The 18,315-nt window shown below is 36.0% G+C and overlaps 1 protein-coding gene across 2 annotated transcripts in view; it reads right to left on the reverse strand.

Moving 5' to 3' along the window:
- Positions 1–18,315, reverse strand: part of PCGF5 (polycomb group ring finger 5) — a 118,549-nt gene that overhangs the window by 16,667 nt on the left and 83,567 nt on the right. For both annotated transcript variants that reach the window (XM_080688481.1, XM_080688480.1), the window contains exons 3-8: positions 17,024–17,120; positions 13,672–13,727; positions 13,498–13,557; positions 11,445–11,593; positions 3,124–3,222; positions 399–488 (exon numbers count right to left, since the gene is read on the reverse strand). In XM_080688481.1, the coding sequence (XP_080544607.1) occupies positions 399–488; positions 3,124–3,222; positions 11,445–11,593; positions 13,498–13,557; positions 13,672–13,727; positions 17,024–17,120 (551 nt within the window). The remainder of the gene's footprint in view (positions 1–398; positions 489–3,123; positions 3,223–11,444; positions 11,594–13,497; positions 13,558–13,671; positions 13,728–17,023; positions 17,121–18,315) is intronic.

Here is an 18,315-nt window from a genome sequence, read left to right on the forward strand (position 1 = left end):
TCTACTCTAGCTGCCTCCTCTACCATGACCAAAAAGTAATATATTATCAGCCATTAAATGTATTAGGGCAGAACTTAGTCTTCTTACCCCCACTCCATATAGTTATGTAAAAAAAATGTGAGTGCCACCTTCTCTGTGTTGAGGTTAGCAGAGCTCTGAACATATTTAGATGGGGTTTTAAACTCACTTTGATATAACACAACTGCATTGAACACAGACCTTGGTCTTGTACTTGGGACTAATTATTAGAGTAGTTGAAAGAAACAGAGGAACCAGTTTTTTTCTTTCCCAAGCTAGTTTGTTCTTTGAGTTTCTAAGTACTAGTAATACTATTAAATTTGAGTAACATAATGGTATATAACTAAATATACACATAGGTAAATATAAAAGCAATTTACGTTTTCGCCTCTTAGTCGCCATCTTGTCATGTAGATGAATTCCATAGTGTGATCCTTCCCCATAATTTCACCATTGCACAGCACATCCAACTTTAAAAAGAATACAGACCCATTAACATATGTAAATTTTGAAAATATGTGTTTTACATGTTTTTTAAAATTTCAAAAAGGATTGAAATAGTTGTATTATCCATTTATTTAAAAAGAACACTGTTTTTATTAAAAGCACTGATCCATCTCATAAGTATCTATTCAGACATAAGTACCATGAAGCACTGTTTGTCATGTCCTACTAACCTGTATCTCAAGTTCAACCGATAATTTTGAAATGCATTGTAGAGTTTCTTAGTCCATGTCTGTGCAACCTTTGAGCTGAGACATATTTCTGATTGCCTCTTATGAAATAAGAAACTGTGGAAACCTTAGTTCCTCACAGCACTTTTGCCTTACAGACTCATCTTTCAGAATCCTTTCACAACCCAAGATTTGAAAGAGTTACTTTCCTCTCATTAGTTTGAATTCAAAGAGGTTAAATGAATGAATGTGGACACGTGATTTATGGGCCCTTCGAGGCATCTGAGAATTTTGAGTAATTACCTGTAGCTAAATTGACAGCACAGTTAGGACCATGCCACTGGCCCATGTTTCTTATGGCTCTTGGCTTCTCTGCTCTGCTTGGTTGGTCACTTGCATTGAAACCTACAGGACTCTTTTCTCACCTTGCATGAAACTTCAAAAAAGGGTTGTACTTTTCAATGCTCACCTTTGCTCTAGTGTTGCAAGAACCAAACAACCCCAAATACTTAAGAAGTCTGTAAAAACTGTGACTATGCTAATTCAACAAAGCACAATTAAATGTTTATCATAAGTCTCTATAAATGAAACATTCTGGTTATCTAGCTATTAAAAGCAAACTGACAGAATTTAATTTAAAGGATGGAAAGGGGGAAGAAAAATGGGTTTTAAATAATAGTTTGGCAAGACAGCGAATAGTTCTGAACTTTAAAATGAGTATAGTTCTAATTGTATTAGGCAAGTTATTAGCTAAAATATATAGATTTTTTGGTTATTTATGTGGACTTATATGGAGCTCCAAATGTTTTTCAGGTATCATTTTATGTTTAAAAAAACAAGATAATACTTTCATTTTATCTAGCCTGTAAAATAAACTCATAAGCAAAAAAGTAAAGGGACTTACTTAGGATGCTATTCTTAACCAGGTATACTGCTTCTATTGTTAATTAATAACTAAGCTATCCTGCCCCAATTAATAATGCTGTTACAGAATCTTCAGCTGTAACATTAAGTTATCCCCCCGAATGTTGGGCAGCAAAGTAAGGGGGGGACCAGTAAATATTTCTGAAAATCCTAGGAAAAGTCCTTTGTACTGGGATAGACAAGGAGCTGTCAGCACACTCTCTTCCCCTTCCATCCTCTCCTACAGAGCAGTGTAGATGCCAGCAGCAAGGCCATAGGAGAATAACAGTTCTCCCAGCTCTAACAGCTTCCTGAAAACTAGAAAATAACGAGTCACACTTAAAAGGAAATAAAACTGCACGTGGTACCTTGCAAGAGGGAAATAAAGTGTAAAACCAAAGCATAAAAAACAATTTTACTTTCTATTTTCGCTGTTGTTGTATTTATAAATTGCTATTACCTCTTATTTTTACCAAGTACATAGGGCTTTAACCCTTACAATTTTTTCCCTAATGTAAACTTGATGTTACTGGAAAATTTTTTACTATTTGTAGAACCAAACCATAACTATTTTTAATCCATAGATTAATCAGTCATGTGAGAGAATTTTCAAAAGTAATCACTCTCCCTTCCTTTCTATAAAATAAAATAAAAGTAAGTTCAGGATCAGAGGCTTCCTCAAGATAGAGATTTAATCCCTACCAATGCCCATGTTCAAATCTTATTTCTGCTGTGATGACTGTTCATGTTAATGTTACTGTCCATAAGTCTGGAAACCTGTTGCCTTCGATGTCTTTGTTCATATAGGAAACTAGGCTTGGTCTGTAGCTTTTTGATGCTACTATCAGAAACCAAAGGGGAGGAAGAGGTCATTAATACAAGTTGAAGACTGCCATTTGGGCAGGTGAAAAATAGTAGCTTTGTTTCCTTATGTTGTTATAGCCACAATCCAAGGATCGCAAACATTCTCTAAACATTGAACATTTTACCAGCTGTGCTGGGATCAATATGAGGGCACTTTATCTCTCCTGCAAAAATATTGTTAAACTGCATATATGCAGATACAATACTAAAATGCTAGCTTTCACCTAGTGCTAAACACTACTACTTTTATGCACCATGAAATTAGACATTATTTACAAAATCCCTTTTGACAAGGTTTCACATTCTAAAAAATAAGTCTATGAAGAATTGGTAAAAATGGATCCCAAATGTCTGATTAAAAATAAAGACACACACTAAAGCACACTGGCATAAAAAACAAAGAATCCATTTAACTTGGATATTTATTTTGACTATACTTAATGTTATTTAAATATTGCCTCTAATTATAAAACACTAAATGTATTACATGTTTTAATCAGGATGTTAAATTTTAAAAATACATATTACATAAATGGAATATTGCATTAAATTTTTTTTAACGTGAAAATAACCCAAAGTTTCCACAAATTTTAAATGTATTCTCAGTTTATTTTCACTTCAGATCAGAATTATCAAAATGATCAAGGTTAGATTATTAACTTACCTCATATGAACTTGGAAGTTTTAGTTTTAAACTTAGAAATTTTTTAATAGTTCCCACAGTTACACGTGTAGAACATCGAATGAATTTCTTCATTAAACCCTAAAGGAAATAAAGATTACTAATTAAAATATTCTACCTTGTTTATAAAGAAACCACAGATGTCATTTCCACTTCGAGTATTTTCAAAATGTATTCTGAAAATGTTTCAGTTCACAGCTCTTTAGTACTTGAGTAAAAATGTTCCAAGGACATCTTGCTTCCCCACATGTCATCAGTTTGGCTCAAATAAACACCTATAAAATTTTTTTTAAACGTTCCTAATTCTTAGATACATGATATTCTTCGAGAATGTGTGTATTAAGAAAATCCTGGCAAATAGACAATCTGCATACCTCTAGACATTTTGGTAAAGAACAGATCATTAGTTTAATTGAAAGTAAAGAAAGTTCATAAAAAGCATATACATATTTTATTATACAATATTGCTTTTGAAAGCATTAGGTACATTTTAAAAAGTCTCAAAACCACTATTTTAAAAAGGAGCACTAACTTCAAATGGGGCTCTATGGAGCCCTAGGGGTGAATAGAGAGAGGACAGTTAGTCCACAAGAGCCCTAGAAACCAAGCCATGTAGAATGGACTCTTAACTGGATCTTTTAAAGATATAAAGTATTACTTCTACTTAAATGTATAGAAAATTAGGTAGACAATTTTAAAATGTTCTTTTTTAAAAATTGATTTTAGAGAGGAAAGGAGAGGGAGAGAGAGATAGAAACATCAATGATGGGAGAGAATCATTCATCTGCTGCCTCTTGCATGTCCCCCACAGGAGATGGAGCCTGCAACCCAGGCATATGCCCTGACCTGGAATTGAACCATGACTTCCTGGTTCATAGGTTGACACTCAACCACTGAGCCATCCCAGCCAGGCTTGAAAATGTTTTAAAATCCACTAAGTCAAAAGTAGAATTATCCAGTCAATATGTATTTCTTAGCAAATGTATTCCCAGGAAAACATTTCCTAGCAAAGACCAACAGAAACAACTCTACAGATGATAGTTTGACATCAATCTAACAAAATTCCAACCTGGAATTTAATACTTAATTTGCAGGCACTTAGAAAATAAAAATATAACAATTATGCATTCTCTCTCTATAAACACTTTATTATTATACTAGTGACCCAGTGCATGGATTTGTGCACATTGAAAAGAAATTAATTGGAAGTGGCCGGCGGGGTGGGACTGGGCAAGACAGGCCGGACATGCCCTGGAGCCAAACTCTCACAGTCCTTCCTGGCGTCTGTGGAGTGAGCGGAGTCCCTCCAGTAGCTGGGGTCCCTCAGCCTGGCCTGCAGGGATCGGGCTGAAACCAGCTCTCCGACATCCCCCGAGGGGTCCCGGAGTGTGAAAGGGCACTCTGCAAAGTTGCTGTCATACAGGGTGTGGAATGCAAACGCAAGTGTGCAGTAAACCAGATTCGGGGCCAACAGTGCCCCAGCAACAACATAACCCATGGACGAAGGTGGAATTGTGCAGCGGGCTCCCTCCTCTCTGGTTTCGGGGTGTGCCACGAGAACTGCTGCTGCCAAGTCACTGCAGCTCGGCAGTTCCTGTGATTGTCTGCCCCCTGCTGGTCAGTGTGTGTCATAGCGACTGGTCAGACGGGTGGAGGGACACTTAGCATGTTAGCCTTTTATATAGATAGATCTCTTATAGACAGCCTATAGTTGTACCATAAATTTTTATCCATTTTACCAATCTCTGCCTTTAACTGGAGAAAGTAATCCATTTCCATTTAATGTAATTATTTATGGGGTCGGATTTATATCTGCCATTTTGCTTTTTCTACTTTAAATGCCTTAGGTCTTTTTGTTCCTCTGTTTCTCAATGACTGCTTTATTTGTTAAAGATATGTTATTTTAATTGCCTTATAACTCCTTTCCCTATATATTTTAAAGTTACTTTCTTTGTGATTTCCCTCAGAATTACAATCTAGTTTGGAGTAATACTATCTTGAAATTCAATGGAGTACAAAAATTTGCTCATATGTATCTCCGTTCTGCCCCCCATCTCAAGCAAAGTTTCAAATAAAAAATACATTCTTTTATATTTACCTGTGTGGTTACTTTTACCAGTGCTCTTTACTCATGTAGATTTTGGTTATGGTCTGGTGTCTTCTCATTTAGGTCTGAAGAATGCCCTTCATTATTTTTTTTGAAGAGAAGGTGGTGAGTGTCCTGTTTTTGTTTATCTGGAAATATCTTAATTTTCCCTCCCCTTCTGAAGAATATAGATTTTTGATGGACAATATTTGGTTGACAGCTTTTTTTCCCCTTTCATCTGCATATGTCATCCGACTGCCTTCTGGTAAGAAATCAACTGCTAATCTTACTGAAGATCACTTTATAAGTGACGAGTCACTTCTTTATTATTGCTTTCAAGATTCTCTCTTGTCTTTCAGTAGTTTATGATGTGTCTTGCTATGAATTTTTTTGAGTTTACCATAGCTGAAGTTTGTTGAGCTTCATGCATGTTTAATATTTTCATCAAATTTGGGAAGTTTTTGACACTTATTTCTTCAATTATACTTTCTGCCCCTCTTTCTTTTGGGACTTTATGTGTATGTTGGTAAGCTTGATGGTGTCCTACAGGTCTCTGAGGATCTGTTCAATTTTCTTCATTACTTTTCCTTCTATTACTCAAACTGAATAATCTCAATCTATCTTAAAATTTTGAGGTTCTTTTCCTATGACTCAAATATGCTGTTGGGCCTGTCCAGTGCATTTTTCATTTCAGTTACTATACTTTTCAATTCCAGAATATTTAAAAAATAATTTCTATCTCTAAAAGGTTAATACGCTAAGTTTCCCTCCACCCTCTTTAATATTTTCAATTTTGGTGAGATTGTTCTTGTTCTTGTACTTTAATTTAGGTGTTTAGAGATGGTTTCTTTCAGTTCTTTGCACATATTTTAAATGAATGATTTAAAATCTATTACCTAGTAAGTCCAATGTCTGGACTTCTGCAGGGACAGTTCTATTAATGGTTTCTTTTCCTGTGTATGTGTTATACTTTCTTGTCTCAATTTCTTGTTGAAACTGAAAATTTTAAATATTATGTGACAACCTTGGAAAATCAGATTCCCGCTGACCCCTGTTTCTTCTTGACTTACCTAAACCAACTCTGTAAAGTCTGTATTCTTTACATCTAGGACTGGCTAATGATTGAACCAAAATTTCCTTATACACTTGGAAAAAATAAGTTTCCCAGTCTTTTTTAATTTAATAAATCTTTATTCTTCCGATTATTACAATTATTCCTCTTTTTCCCCCCATAGCTCCCCTTCACCCGGTTCCCACCCCACCCTCTGCCCTTACCCCCCGCCCCCGTCCTCATCCATAGGTGTACGATTTTTGTCCAGTCTCTTCCCGCACCCCCCACACCCCTTTCCCCCCGAGAATTGTCAGTCCACTCCCTTTCTATGCCCCTGATTCTATTATATTCACCAGTTTGTTCTGTTCATCAGATTTTTTTTTATTCACTTGATTTTTAGATTCACTTGTTGATATGTATTTGTTGTTCATAATTTTTATCTTTACCTTTTTTCTTCTTCTTCTTCTTAAAGAATACCTTTCAGCATTTCATATAATACTGGTTTGGTGGTGATGAACTCCTTTAGCTTTTCCTTATCTGTGAAGCTCTTTATCTGACCTTCAATTCTGAATGATAGCTTTGCTGGGTAGAGTAATCTTGGTTGTAGGTTCTTGCTATTCATCACTTTGAATATTTCTTGCCACTCCTGTCTGGCCTGCATAGTTTCTGTTGAGAAATCAGCTGACAGTCGTATGGGTGCTCCCTTTAGGTAACTATTTTTCTCTTGCTGCTTTTAAGATTCTCTCTTTGTCTTTTGCTCTTGGTATTTTAATTATGATGTGTCTTGGTGTGATCCTCTTTGGATTCCTTTTGTTTGGGGTTCTCTGCACTTCCTGGACTTGTAAGTCTATTTCTTTCACCAGGTGGGAGAAGTTTTCGGTCATTATTTCTTCAAATAGGTTTTCAATATCTTGCTCTCTCTCTTCTTCTGGCACCCCCATAATTCTGATGTTGGTATGCTTGAAGTTGTCCCAGAGGCTCCTTACACTATCTTCATATTTTTGGGTTCTTTTTGCTTTTCCAGTTGAGTATTTTTTGCTTCTTTGTATTTCAAATCTTTGACTTGATTCTTACGATCCTCTAGTCTGCTGTTAGATCTCTGTATATTTTTTATTTCAGTCAGTGTTGCTTAATTTCTAGTTGGTCCTTTTTCATATCCTCAAGGGTCTCGCTAAATTTATCGGTGGTTTCTAGAAAATTCTTGAAAAACCTTATAACCGTGGTTTTGAGCTCTATATCCAGTTGTTTGCTTTCCTCCATTTCTTTCATTTGTGATCTGTTTCTTTGTCTCTGCATTTTGGCTGCTTCCCTGAGTTGATAGAGTGGCTTTGTGTGGTAGGTGTCCTATAGGGCCCAGTGGCTCAGCCTCCCCAGTTACCTGAGGTGGACACTCTTGGTGCACCCCTTTGTGGGCTGGGTGCACAGTCTTGTTGTAGTTAAGCCTTGATTGTTGTTGGTATGACTGGGAGGAATTGACCTCCTGGCCAACTGGCTGTGAGGATCAGCTGTGTCTACAATGGGAGAACTTCTGTGCTGGAGACACCCTTATGAGACAAGACTTGCAAAAACCTCTGTGCTCAGCTTGGGTGGGGCGGAGTCTCAGGGCAGAGCAGACAGCCTTGGTTTCCCGTCAGCCCTGCCCTAATAGACCCCTGTGTCTCAGTGTCCCATAGTAATCGCTGCAAGCACCTCTGAGGGAAAGCCACCCTCGAGTTCTGCCCGCTGCCAGACAGTCCAGTTTCTCCCCAAATGAGTCTGGGTCCCCAGAGTCTCACCCGGAACTGGAGTTCAGTGAAGTCAGGAGCTTTTGTCTCCCTCCCACTTGAGAAAGCCAGCCACATACTCGGTTGCCAGCCCTCTCCGCGCGTGCACCTCAGTACCTCTGTCTTCCGCAGTTCCTCTGAGTCTCAGTGTGCTTTTCTCTTTCCTGACAGTCCACTTTCACCCCGTATGAGTTTCCCAGTCTTTGCTGAGGGATTCTGTACTTGTTTTGGGGCACACCTCCAATACTAAATAAGGTTGTTGAAAAATCTGCCTTAGTTTTCACTTCCTTGTGCAGAGCCTCTAGGTCAGCCACGGGGGAGAGCTTCACGTGTATTTGTGTCTTTATGAACATGTTTGGTATATAGTCTTGTGTATGTGCTTGGCCTTTTATTAGAATCCCAAGAATATGTCAGAGCTTTTCAAAGCCCCTTATAAGTGGGGTATTTCAGGAACCACCAGATAAGGTCAAATAAAGACAATTATTTGGCAATTAGGTTTTGAAAGAGTTCCACCTCTGTTTTGTCCCTTTGGTACCTGAGAGGCTGCAGTGGGAATAGGGCTGGAGAGTGGAGAATGGGACCAATGCATGTGAAAATGGCCCAAAGTCAGACATTTTACTTGATTAAATGCTCCATAGACTTCTGCAAGCCTAATTATGAAAATTCTGGAAAAAATTGACTTTATAAGTTTTGGCAAGTTTTTTCATTGCTTTTATAAAGGAGCAAATTTTTGGTGGTCTTTACTATTTTCACTGCCTTCCTGCTCTTGGCACTGGCTTTTAAATTGGCAGAGCAGTAGCCATACTATGTAAACTACTCTAACACTACATTTGAGAATCATATCCTACTGCAAAGGAATGAGATGGTTGAGGAGGCTATATCGGAACATAAACATTGCTTCTCTGTCTTGAAGGGTATAATCATGTTTCAAGGACAACACCAGAAAAAATAAAAAACAGCATCAATGCCTGGTGCCTAAAGGAACACAATAAATGCTGACTTAGTAAGTTATAAACTAAGCCCTAATTGAGTGATAAATGCAAGTCTTACATAGAATTTCAGAGAAGGAATTCACTAGGGTGAAAAAAAAAAGCATCACAAAGAATAGAGGTCTCTGCTTGGGTCTTGACAGAAGCATAGGAAAGTGGTGAGAAGAGGGAGGAACATGCCAAAAAGGAAAGCTTGTTCAAAGTTTTAGAGGGTTTTAAATCTTAATACAAGCCTTTATATATTCTGGATGCAAGTCCTTTGTCAGCTATGAGTGTCAGCATATATGTTGGCACTCATAAAGAAAGCAATAGTCACTTGACTTGAGAGGAAGTTTCACTGATGGGTATAATGGGAGATAAACTTATCAAGATAGGGACTAGTTAAAGGCCATGAATGCTATTGGAAAGGAGTTAAGACTTGATTCTATTGGCTGGAAGAGTGCAAACTATGACCACAGCTCTCAAGCCAAATCTGGCTGGCCACCTCTTTTCTTAAGTAAAGTTTTATTGGAATACAACCATGCCAGGTCATTCACTCTTGTCTATGGCTGCTTTAGGGCTACTATGAGTAAGTTGAGTAGGTGCAACAGAGACCATATGGCCCACAGAGCCTAAAATATTTACTGTCTGACCCTGATATTGGCCTTGACTCTGACTTTCACCCTCTGCCTTACACACAACATTCAGGCTGTGCCTCAACCTTGGATAAGAGAGAAATTAAGGATACAGAAAAAACTGAAGAGACTGCTTCAAAAAGTCTACATAAAAAGTGAGCAGCTAGGATGGAGAATTTTTCAGGACTAAGACAGGCTGAAGGGAAAGAGTATAAGGTCCAAGATGACTCCCAAGGTTGTGAACTTGTATGATTGGTTGAAAGATGGTAATAATAACCGAAATTGCAGGTTTGGAGTACAATTAAGTGAAAGTATAATGAATTTGTTTTTAAACACCTGAAGTTTCAGGTGATAGGGAAACTCCCAACTGGGATACTTACTTTCATACTAGAAATCCTGCAGAAAAGTAGCCTTTACATCTACTTAAAAAGATATTCAATCTACTATATTATAAAGATATTCATATGTAAAATATCAACTTAATTTTCACTATTAGGTAGTAACTCATGTATTAGCTGAAGGATGATCAAAAGCTCTATTTAAAGAAGAACCTCCCCAAAATGGGAATTACAGGAATGATTCAATGAGCAAGAAAAGTAAGGTCATTAAAAACCCTGATGAAAAGACTTAAGAAAAGGTGCTCCACCAGAGCATAAAAAGCCATAGAGAAGCCTGGGAAGGTCAATGGCCACATCTCTAAAGATTTCTGCACTTTATTACATGCCTTACCAAATGGATAATTAAATCAATTATCGTATTGTATTATAACTGTTTGTGTAAGACCTCACCAAAGTTCCTTGAGTGAATTTTTTTTTCTTATTTATATTTTCATTGTCTAATATCCACATAGTAGATTAGTATTCACTGACTCACTATGCTATATTCTTTGTTGCAAGATGCTTGGAACACTTAATTGGAGATGAAAAAATTTTAATTTCTTAAAAGAAATATATCATTAAATATATTAGTGAAAATTCAACCCACTGGCGTATAGATAACACAGTGGAAGTGAAAGAAGAGACACTGAATATAGGTATTTGAATAAAACATGGACTACAATATTCTCAGGGGCTGACATTTGCTAAGACAAAGTGAGAAAAATCTATTTAACCGGTAAAGCAGTGAACCTTTATATTAAAAACAAAAGTTCCTTGTAACAAAACAAGTAGTATGGTGTCTGAAACTCTATCTAGTATAGAGATCTTTACAAAAAGGTTCAATTAGTAGACAGATACAGGGTTAGAAATGGAGATTCTATAGGAAACATCTGGGATCCTTCAAGGACTTTAAGAGTTCAGGCATTTTATGACACCAATTTTATTTCAGAACCAATTATATTATTAAAAAACATGAGGTGTTTTTTTTTATTTAGTTACTAATAAAAATAGAAAAATAAAGGAAGAAATTAGAAGAGGATGGACAAAAAGATTGGAGATACTGCCCCACATGAAATGATCTGAGTTGGTTACCACTCTTAAAAAAGGGAAAACAATGCATATAAACTCCCAACAAAGGTATGGAAGGAGGAGGCTAGAGAATCAGTGGTGTTATTCTCTGATGAACCACTAGGTGGTGGCATTGGCCCAGGATGGTTCAGTTGTGGGGCTTGGAAATCAGGTATGTGGAGTAAGCAATTGCTTGGCCATTTGTAGGCATGGGACTGTTAGAAGGGTATCCAACTTGATTATGTTAATAAAAACTTTGAAAGCAAACATTTTGAAACAGGACAATTCATCAGCAAATTATCAGAGGTTTACAATAAAATAATTGTAAAAAATACAACTGTACTTGTCCACTCACCTTTACTACATTGTCCCCTGACTGTCCATTATTTCGTAAACAATCTAGACATATAGCAATTTGTGGGTCACTTCTGTGATAGTCTTTATCATCTTGATTTTCATCACCTTCTTCATCTACTTTAGGTTTGTCAACTTTTGAAGTATCATCTGTACAATTTAAACAAAACTCAGATATAACCCAAAGTTGATACTGAAGTTAAGCAACAATATTTAATTATCAAAACAAAAATCAACTTTGAAGAATAACTGGAACTTTCAATACTTTTTAAATGATCCAACTAACTCAACAATGAAAATATTTTTTAAAAACCATTAATGACTTACTGATATAGCCTAAGATGTCTAGGCTTACTGGGGCATCCAACTGAAAGATTCAGGACTAGCTACATTTTGTCACAAAAATAATTGCAATTGGTGATTAGATCACTTAGAATATAGACAGGATATAAAAATACTTCCAAATTCTATATATAGTCTAATTTAAAACTGAGTACTTTTTCTAAGTTCTCAAAATTTTAAATTATTAGATATTCATAAAATGAATTCTTTTTAAACATGTTTACAGCTATAAAATGTTAAAACTTTATTAAGGAAATCTGAATAATATACTTCATATTATATCCAAATGTTTTTAACCTATGAAATACCTGCAACCTACATATAGTTTTACTGAGTGCCTGTAACTCTGTTAGATATGCGTTGTGCTAGGCTTGAGGGAACAATATTGAAACTAGAATTATAATCCACATCCTCACTTTACAAAGTGGTCAAGGTACAGGAGGAGAAACAGGTAGAGAAAACAGAAGTCGGATAAGGCCTTTGATGGAAGAGGTAAAAGAGACTATGCAGCCACATAAAGAAAGGTAATAAACATAAACTGTGGGGTGAAGTAGAGATTCAGGGAAAATTTCCAATGGAAAGAATTAGCCAGCCAAGCATTACAGTGTGGAAAAGCCCCGGAAAAAAAGACAGGTTAGCTCCTCTATAATGACTGTAGTATAAGCATTATGGTTGTATCATAAAAAGCAAGTGGGTTCTCTTCTGCATTCTTTCTTCTACATATTAATATGGAACCCACATAGACAGTGTCACCTTTTAAGAACCTAACTCCCAGCTCCAAGAAAAAAATCCAAACTCTCCATCTAAACTAAAGACAAAATACTTTAGAGAGGGAGAAAAACACAAAATAGGTTGTAGTCCTTCACAAGTCAACCTATAAGATACATAGAGCCATGAACTAAATCTAACAGATAGCTTCTGATGACGATCCTCTGGAACCACTCCTCTTGAAAAGGTAGTCAAAACTTGGGAACATTTAGTCAACTTTATATCACCTATGTTTTTACTATAGTACTACTATCTACTTTACACTTGGGTAAAACAAGCCTTAAGTTAAGTCATTTTTTTTTTTTCACGCCTGGTTTCTTTGCCTATTTTGTTGTTATAAGCAGAAATAATCCCTTGCTATCTTCTCTGTCATTCAAAACTATGCTCAAACCTCCCCTACTACAGAAGTTAAAGAAACTATGATCTCAGTTTTATAGATGAAAAGAGAAAAGAATTTTCTGACCCATCTTAATTATTATGTGTAATTGACAATCCTGTGATCTTATGGAAAAGCCAGAGATGGGAAATTAAGCTCACAATGAGCCTATAAAAACACATGTACATATTTAAAGATTTCAGTGGTACTTAGGTCATCTTGAAATCAATCTTATATTAAATAATCCTGAAAGGATACTTTCTTATAATTTCAGGTATGTTGTACTTTTTCTTTTCTTTGTGTGAAAAAGCCTTTTCTCTGCCCAGTAATGTTTATTATTTTGCTAAAATTATTAAAAATTTACTGATTCTCTTCCCAAAGTCCAATTTCCTATTACCTTTAACTGGAGTGATCTCATGATTTTATATGAAAGGTTCATAATATAAGTAAAAGAGTACATGAATTCTGTACAGGAGACACTTGAGCTGGAAGAGAGATATTAGTTGACCAAAGCTATTAAAAGCTAATTTGTGAGAAGCTGTCAGATACAAATGTAAGAAAAAGTCACCTTGTCCATTTTCTTGAGGCTTATTTTTCTTCCAAAACTCAGATTCACGCTCAAGTTCTTCTAATTTAAAAGAAAAAAGAAGTGTAAAAATAATAGAAACAGTCATGAAATGTGTAATAGAAATGTTGATTTCATAAAACACAGAGTTTTGCAAGAAGCCAAAGAGTAACTTACGTTCTCGTAGTCCAGGGACCAGTTTAAATATGATTTCCTCTAATGTATTATCCAACCTTCCAAAGGGGAAAAGAGAATAAAGTAACAACGAAGATGTCAAAATCCAATACATAAGCAGCTGGGGATCTCTATCTTATATGTACTGCAAATGTAGAACATGCAGTTTCAGCACATCTACTACACCAAACCCCTCTGCATGCGGAGCACACACACCTATTTCTAGCCTTTCCCACAGTGGTAGGTTGATAACAAAAACAGTCCTAGTCCCCAGCTCTCTCTACATATACACCAGTGGTTCCCAACCTTTTATGGCCATGCCCCACCTAAGCATCTCTAAAATCCTGATGCTCCCCCTGTGACATATTTCACGTGGAGGAAGTAGGCCACTAACTTGGTCTAAACAAGCTTCCAAAGGACATGGCATCCATAAAAGAGAAAAATAAAAGAATGACAGAACAGTTGAAATACTGAGGAAGACATCACTAAGAAATTGTTAAAAAAAATATGAAGTGCTATGAAATGCATAAATATGTCACAATATATATATTTATATACTGTATATGAGGCCCCTAGAATGTAAGAAATGCAAAAAATTCACTGTTAAAAACTCACTGTGCTTAGTCCTGAGCCCAAGCCTGAAGAGGCACTGCATGCTTTTGTATGCCCTCTCCCAGAATCCTGCCAACCACGGGAACAGGTCTGGAGAATGAGGCACCATGTGTATGAGAACCCTGCTGTGGCCATCTCAGACTAGGTCACTGACAGCCTTTCCCCAATCTGAGAGGCTGTTCTGCTGATCTCAGCTGGTTCTACCTATCCAGTCAACTGCAGTACCATGAGTGAGCCCAGCCAAGAACAGAAGAACCACCTAGATATGTGAACTGCAGAACTGTGAGGAATAAGAAATCTTTTTTATTTTATTTTTTTTAAGGGTGGTTGATTTTGCAGCAATAGTTGATAAACTCACTCTCAAAATCTCTACTACAACTCTGGCTCTTTCCTATAAAGGAAATAATCTCCATTCTTCTCTTCTGAGAAATTTAGACCATTTAGTCATTCTATCTTCCTAGATTAAAAATGCAAATATTTATCTTGACATTACTTTAGTTTTTTCCTGATGAGAGTGTAACCCTTCCTTTTCATTTCTTTACTTTCATTCTCTTGCTCCCAGAACACCCTTTTCTCTCTTCATACCTTCATCCTGCTCAGTAGCATTACTCTTCTCTAACTACAAACATGTATGCTTTCCTTGCATCTTAAAAAATCCAACCTTTATTTCAAGCTGTTGGCTGTTTTTTAATTGGAAAAACTTTGAAAGCAAAATCTACATTATTTGTCACATATTCTGTGTTTTGCTAATGTTTCCCCAAATTATCCATAACTGCTAACTAAATAGGTTTAAAAATTATTTTAGAATTAAAGTTTAAAATGATTAAATTATTTTTTAAAGTCATTTTTCTCCTATATTGCTCAGCAACCGTTTGATAAGGTTGTCTAAAACTGGTCCTTTCAGGAAAGAACAATTGGGTTTTCTTTTTTTCTGCCTACTCTCTCTTGGTCCCTAGTTATTTTTCTTTTCCAATGCTCTGCTCTCTTGACCTTTTCAGTAGGCTTTTGTGACTTCATATAAGCAAATAGCTTTTACATATATACACACACACAAACTACATCTCTGCTGAGCTTAAGTGCCACATTTCCAACAGATGCTTAGTATCTCAAGCACCTCCTTTTGTTCATCTATGTCAACACTGTCTCATCCATCCTCCAACAAAACACTGAATATCACCGTCATACTTTTCAAAAATTAGAAATGAGACCAAAGACTCAAAATGCAAGAATTATCTTAATACATGCACGTACCTCTCCCCACCCCTTGATTCACACGTTTAAATCACTATGCTTCACCAACAGTTCCTTCTCGATATTTCCCCTATATAGTCTTCATGCTTCCCACCCTTCTACTTCCTTAATTACCACAGTACTTGGAGGACAGAATACACCTATTTTCCTTTAACTTGACATGCTCATAATGATCAAATTAATGCTTAAGGAAGATTCACCATTTGCTTTGCTCGAGAACCAATTTCTTCCCACCACATGGCTTCAAGTGATTTTATAACTTGAGTCTAACCTACAAACCATAACTAGTGTTATTCTCTTATCTCTCTTCCTTAGCCAACAGGCCTATTCAATTTTCCATAAGAATGCCTTGTCTTTTTGCAATCTTGTTTCCCTCATGTTCTTTATCCTGGCTCAATTACTCTTTTCCTACTCTCCAAACCAATGTTACCTTATTCTTCAAGACTTAACTCAATTACTAACTTGTTCACAAAGTTCCCCTGACCATTTAATAGTAATATTTAAAAAGTAGCAATTCTCAATTTAATATTTTCATCAAAGTTATATATATATGTGTAATATACAAGTCTAACTTTCCTGTAAATCTTGTATTAAAATAGAACATTCTCATCCTGATTCCTACAACCCCAGAGGCAACCACTTTCAAACCCAACCAGTTTCTTCTAATATTTACTTTTAGCAAGTCAGAGGTAGGGTCTGAGAACTGTCATTTCTAACAAGAGACTCATAGTTTGGGGACCATACTTTGAAAACCACTGGGCTATCTGTAGATAAATTACTCCAACTACAGCTACTAAAATAGAAAAAACAAGTCTGAAATGTAAGACTTGCAAATCCAGATTCAATGGAATGATGGCAAACATCATACAGAAATGAACATTACATAAGGCTATGAATATCTAGTACTGTTTTTAGATGTGTACTTTCCTAAGATCCCACCATTATCTGTGATAGAGCTATGGTAGGAACAGTGGGGGAAAAATAAGTTTAGTGGTAAGGACAGCTGGCTTGAAGCTGGGAAATGACATTTGAGTTTGCTGAGACCTTAGGCAAAGTCATGGTAAATTTCAATTTTCTAAACGGGAAAAAGGGTTTGGATTAGGATCTTACAGACCATTTCCAGCTTTAAAAACATATGATTATACTTAAGTAAATGGCAGTCATTTTTAAAATTCTGAGTTTAAAAAATTTAATAGTACCAAGATTAGTCTTCCTCACTATTAGGTCTGCTCTCTTTCTACTACCATGTAGTTCAACAAAAGTGGTGTATTGTGTAGAATATTAAAATACTGAAGCAAAACTACAACTAAAGTAACTCTGAGAGCCTGAAATAGTTATAATTTTAATTTGGAAATGTATTTCTTAAATATTTAATATGTACAGTCGTATTTTTTTCTATTTCTTCTTAAAATCTGTATTAATTGAGTCAAGGTGCCAACAAAAATATTACAACGCATAATAAAAATTATTAAGCGTTTATGTATTTACTTACCTCAACATTTCTAATGGATTTGTCTCATGAACCTGGTTGCCACACCTAGGACAATCATTGCTATCTTCAAAGTGCTGAACAATACAAGTCTTACAGACTAAGAAGAAAGAAGGTGTTAGGTTAAAATGCATCATTTAAACTAAATAGTCCTTAAAAATTACCTACTTAGGTAGAGTACTATTCTTTAATCCAACTTTATAAAACCTTAAAATTGTAACACTGGAAAAAACCCAACTGAAATAAAGCCTGCTGAAACAATATAAAAAGTATATACCATTTTGTTGTTTTTCTTAAAGAAGTAGGACCAAAATGAGGTTTTTACCTTAACTGAATTTACTTCTTTTGAATGCAAAATAAATATTTCTTAAAAGAAGTTGTGAGTTTTCAACATGTTTGGATTACTTTTCATTGGCAGGGTGCTCCTGGATCAAAGCAGGAATTACAAGGGAACTTCCGGCCCTGGTGGAGCATGAGGGTCTGTCTGCACTCACAGGTTCCATGATCCCATGGAGCACAAAGGCACGAGAGGCAAAGTGAAAGAATGACTGCAAAACTGACAGGGAAAATTAAGATTTTTAAATAAAGATTCTAAACTAAGGTAATAGAAACATGACTTGTGGATTTTTTTTTTTTTTACCACAAACCTATATAAAGTTTACATTTCCTCCAAAAAGTACTAACCTCTCTCACCTTTCCCTAAGCTTCTATTACCTACTATGCCAACTATCTTGCCCAAAAACCTTAGACAAGCTATTAAAAATTTTCATGCACTTCCCTATCCTAATACCGCCACCTCCATTTCACTACCCTTTATAATCTGAAAATACAGATAGGCTTCCACAACCCCTACTTTACAACTCCATTACAAAATATTCTTTTTTCCACTGCTCATGTCCTACACTGTCTAAAAGTAGTAAAAGTTTAAATGACTGAGCAAGAGTAAACTAAAGGATTCCTACCACTGAGATTAGGTCTGAAAAGTTCAAGCAAATTACATATACTAGTTAGAGCAACAATGGTCAGTGAAGAATTCTATTTGGTATCTAACTTTAAAATCATTAATAAATATAGAGAATATCTTGGCACTTCCTTTCATTGATCCAAGGAACATTTATGGAGGGCCAGACTTTGTACTAGGAGCTGGGGTGCAGGAGTAAACAAAATTCATACCCTTATGGAGCTTATATTCTATTTGAGAAGACAATTTAGTAATAAGTGAGACTAAAAACAAAAAATAATGTTAAAAGAACTGGGGGCTGGCAGCTATTTTAGACAGTGATCAAGGCAGGACT

The sequence above is a fragment of the Plecotus auritus genome, assembly GCF_963455305.1.
Source record: "Plecotus auritus genome assembly, chromosome: 9".
In the NCBI taxonomy this organism is placed as follows: domain Eukaryota; kingdom Metazoa; phylum Chordata; class Mammalia; order Chiroptera; family Vespertilionidae; genus Plecotus; species Plecotus auritus.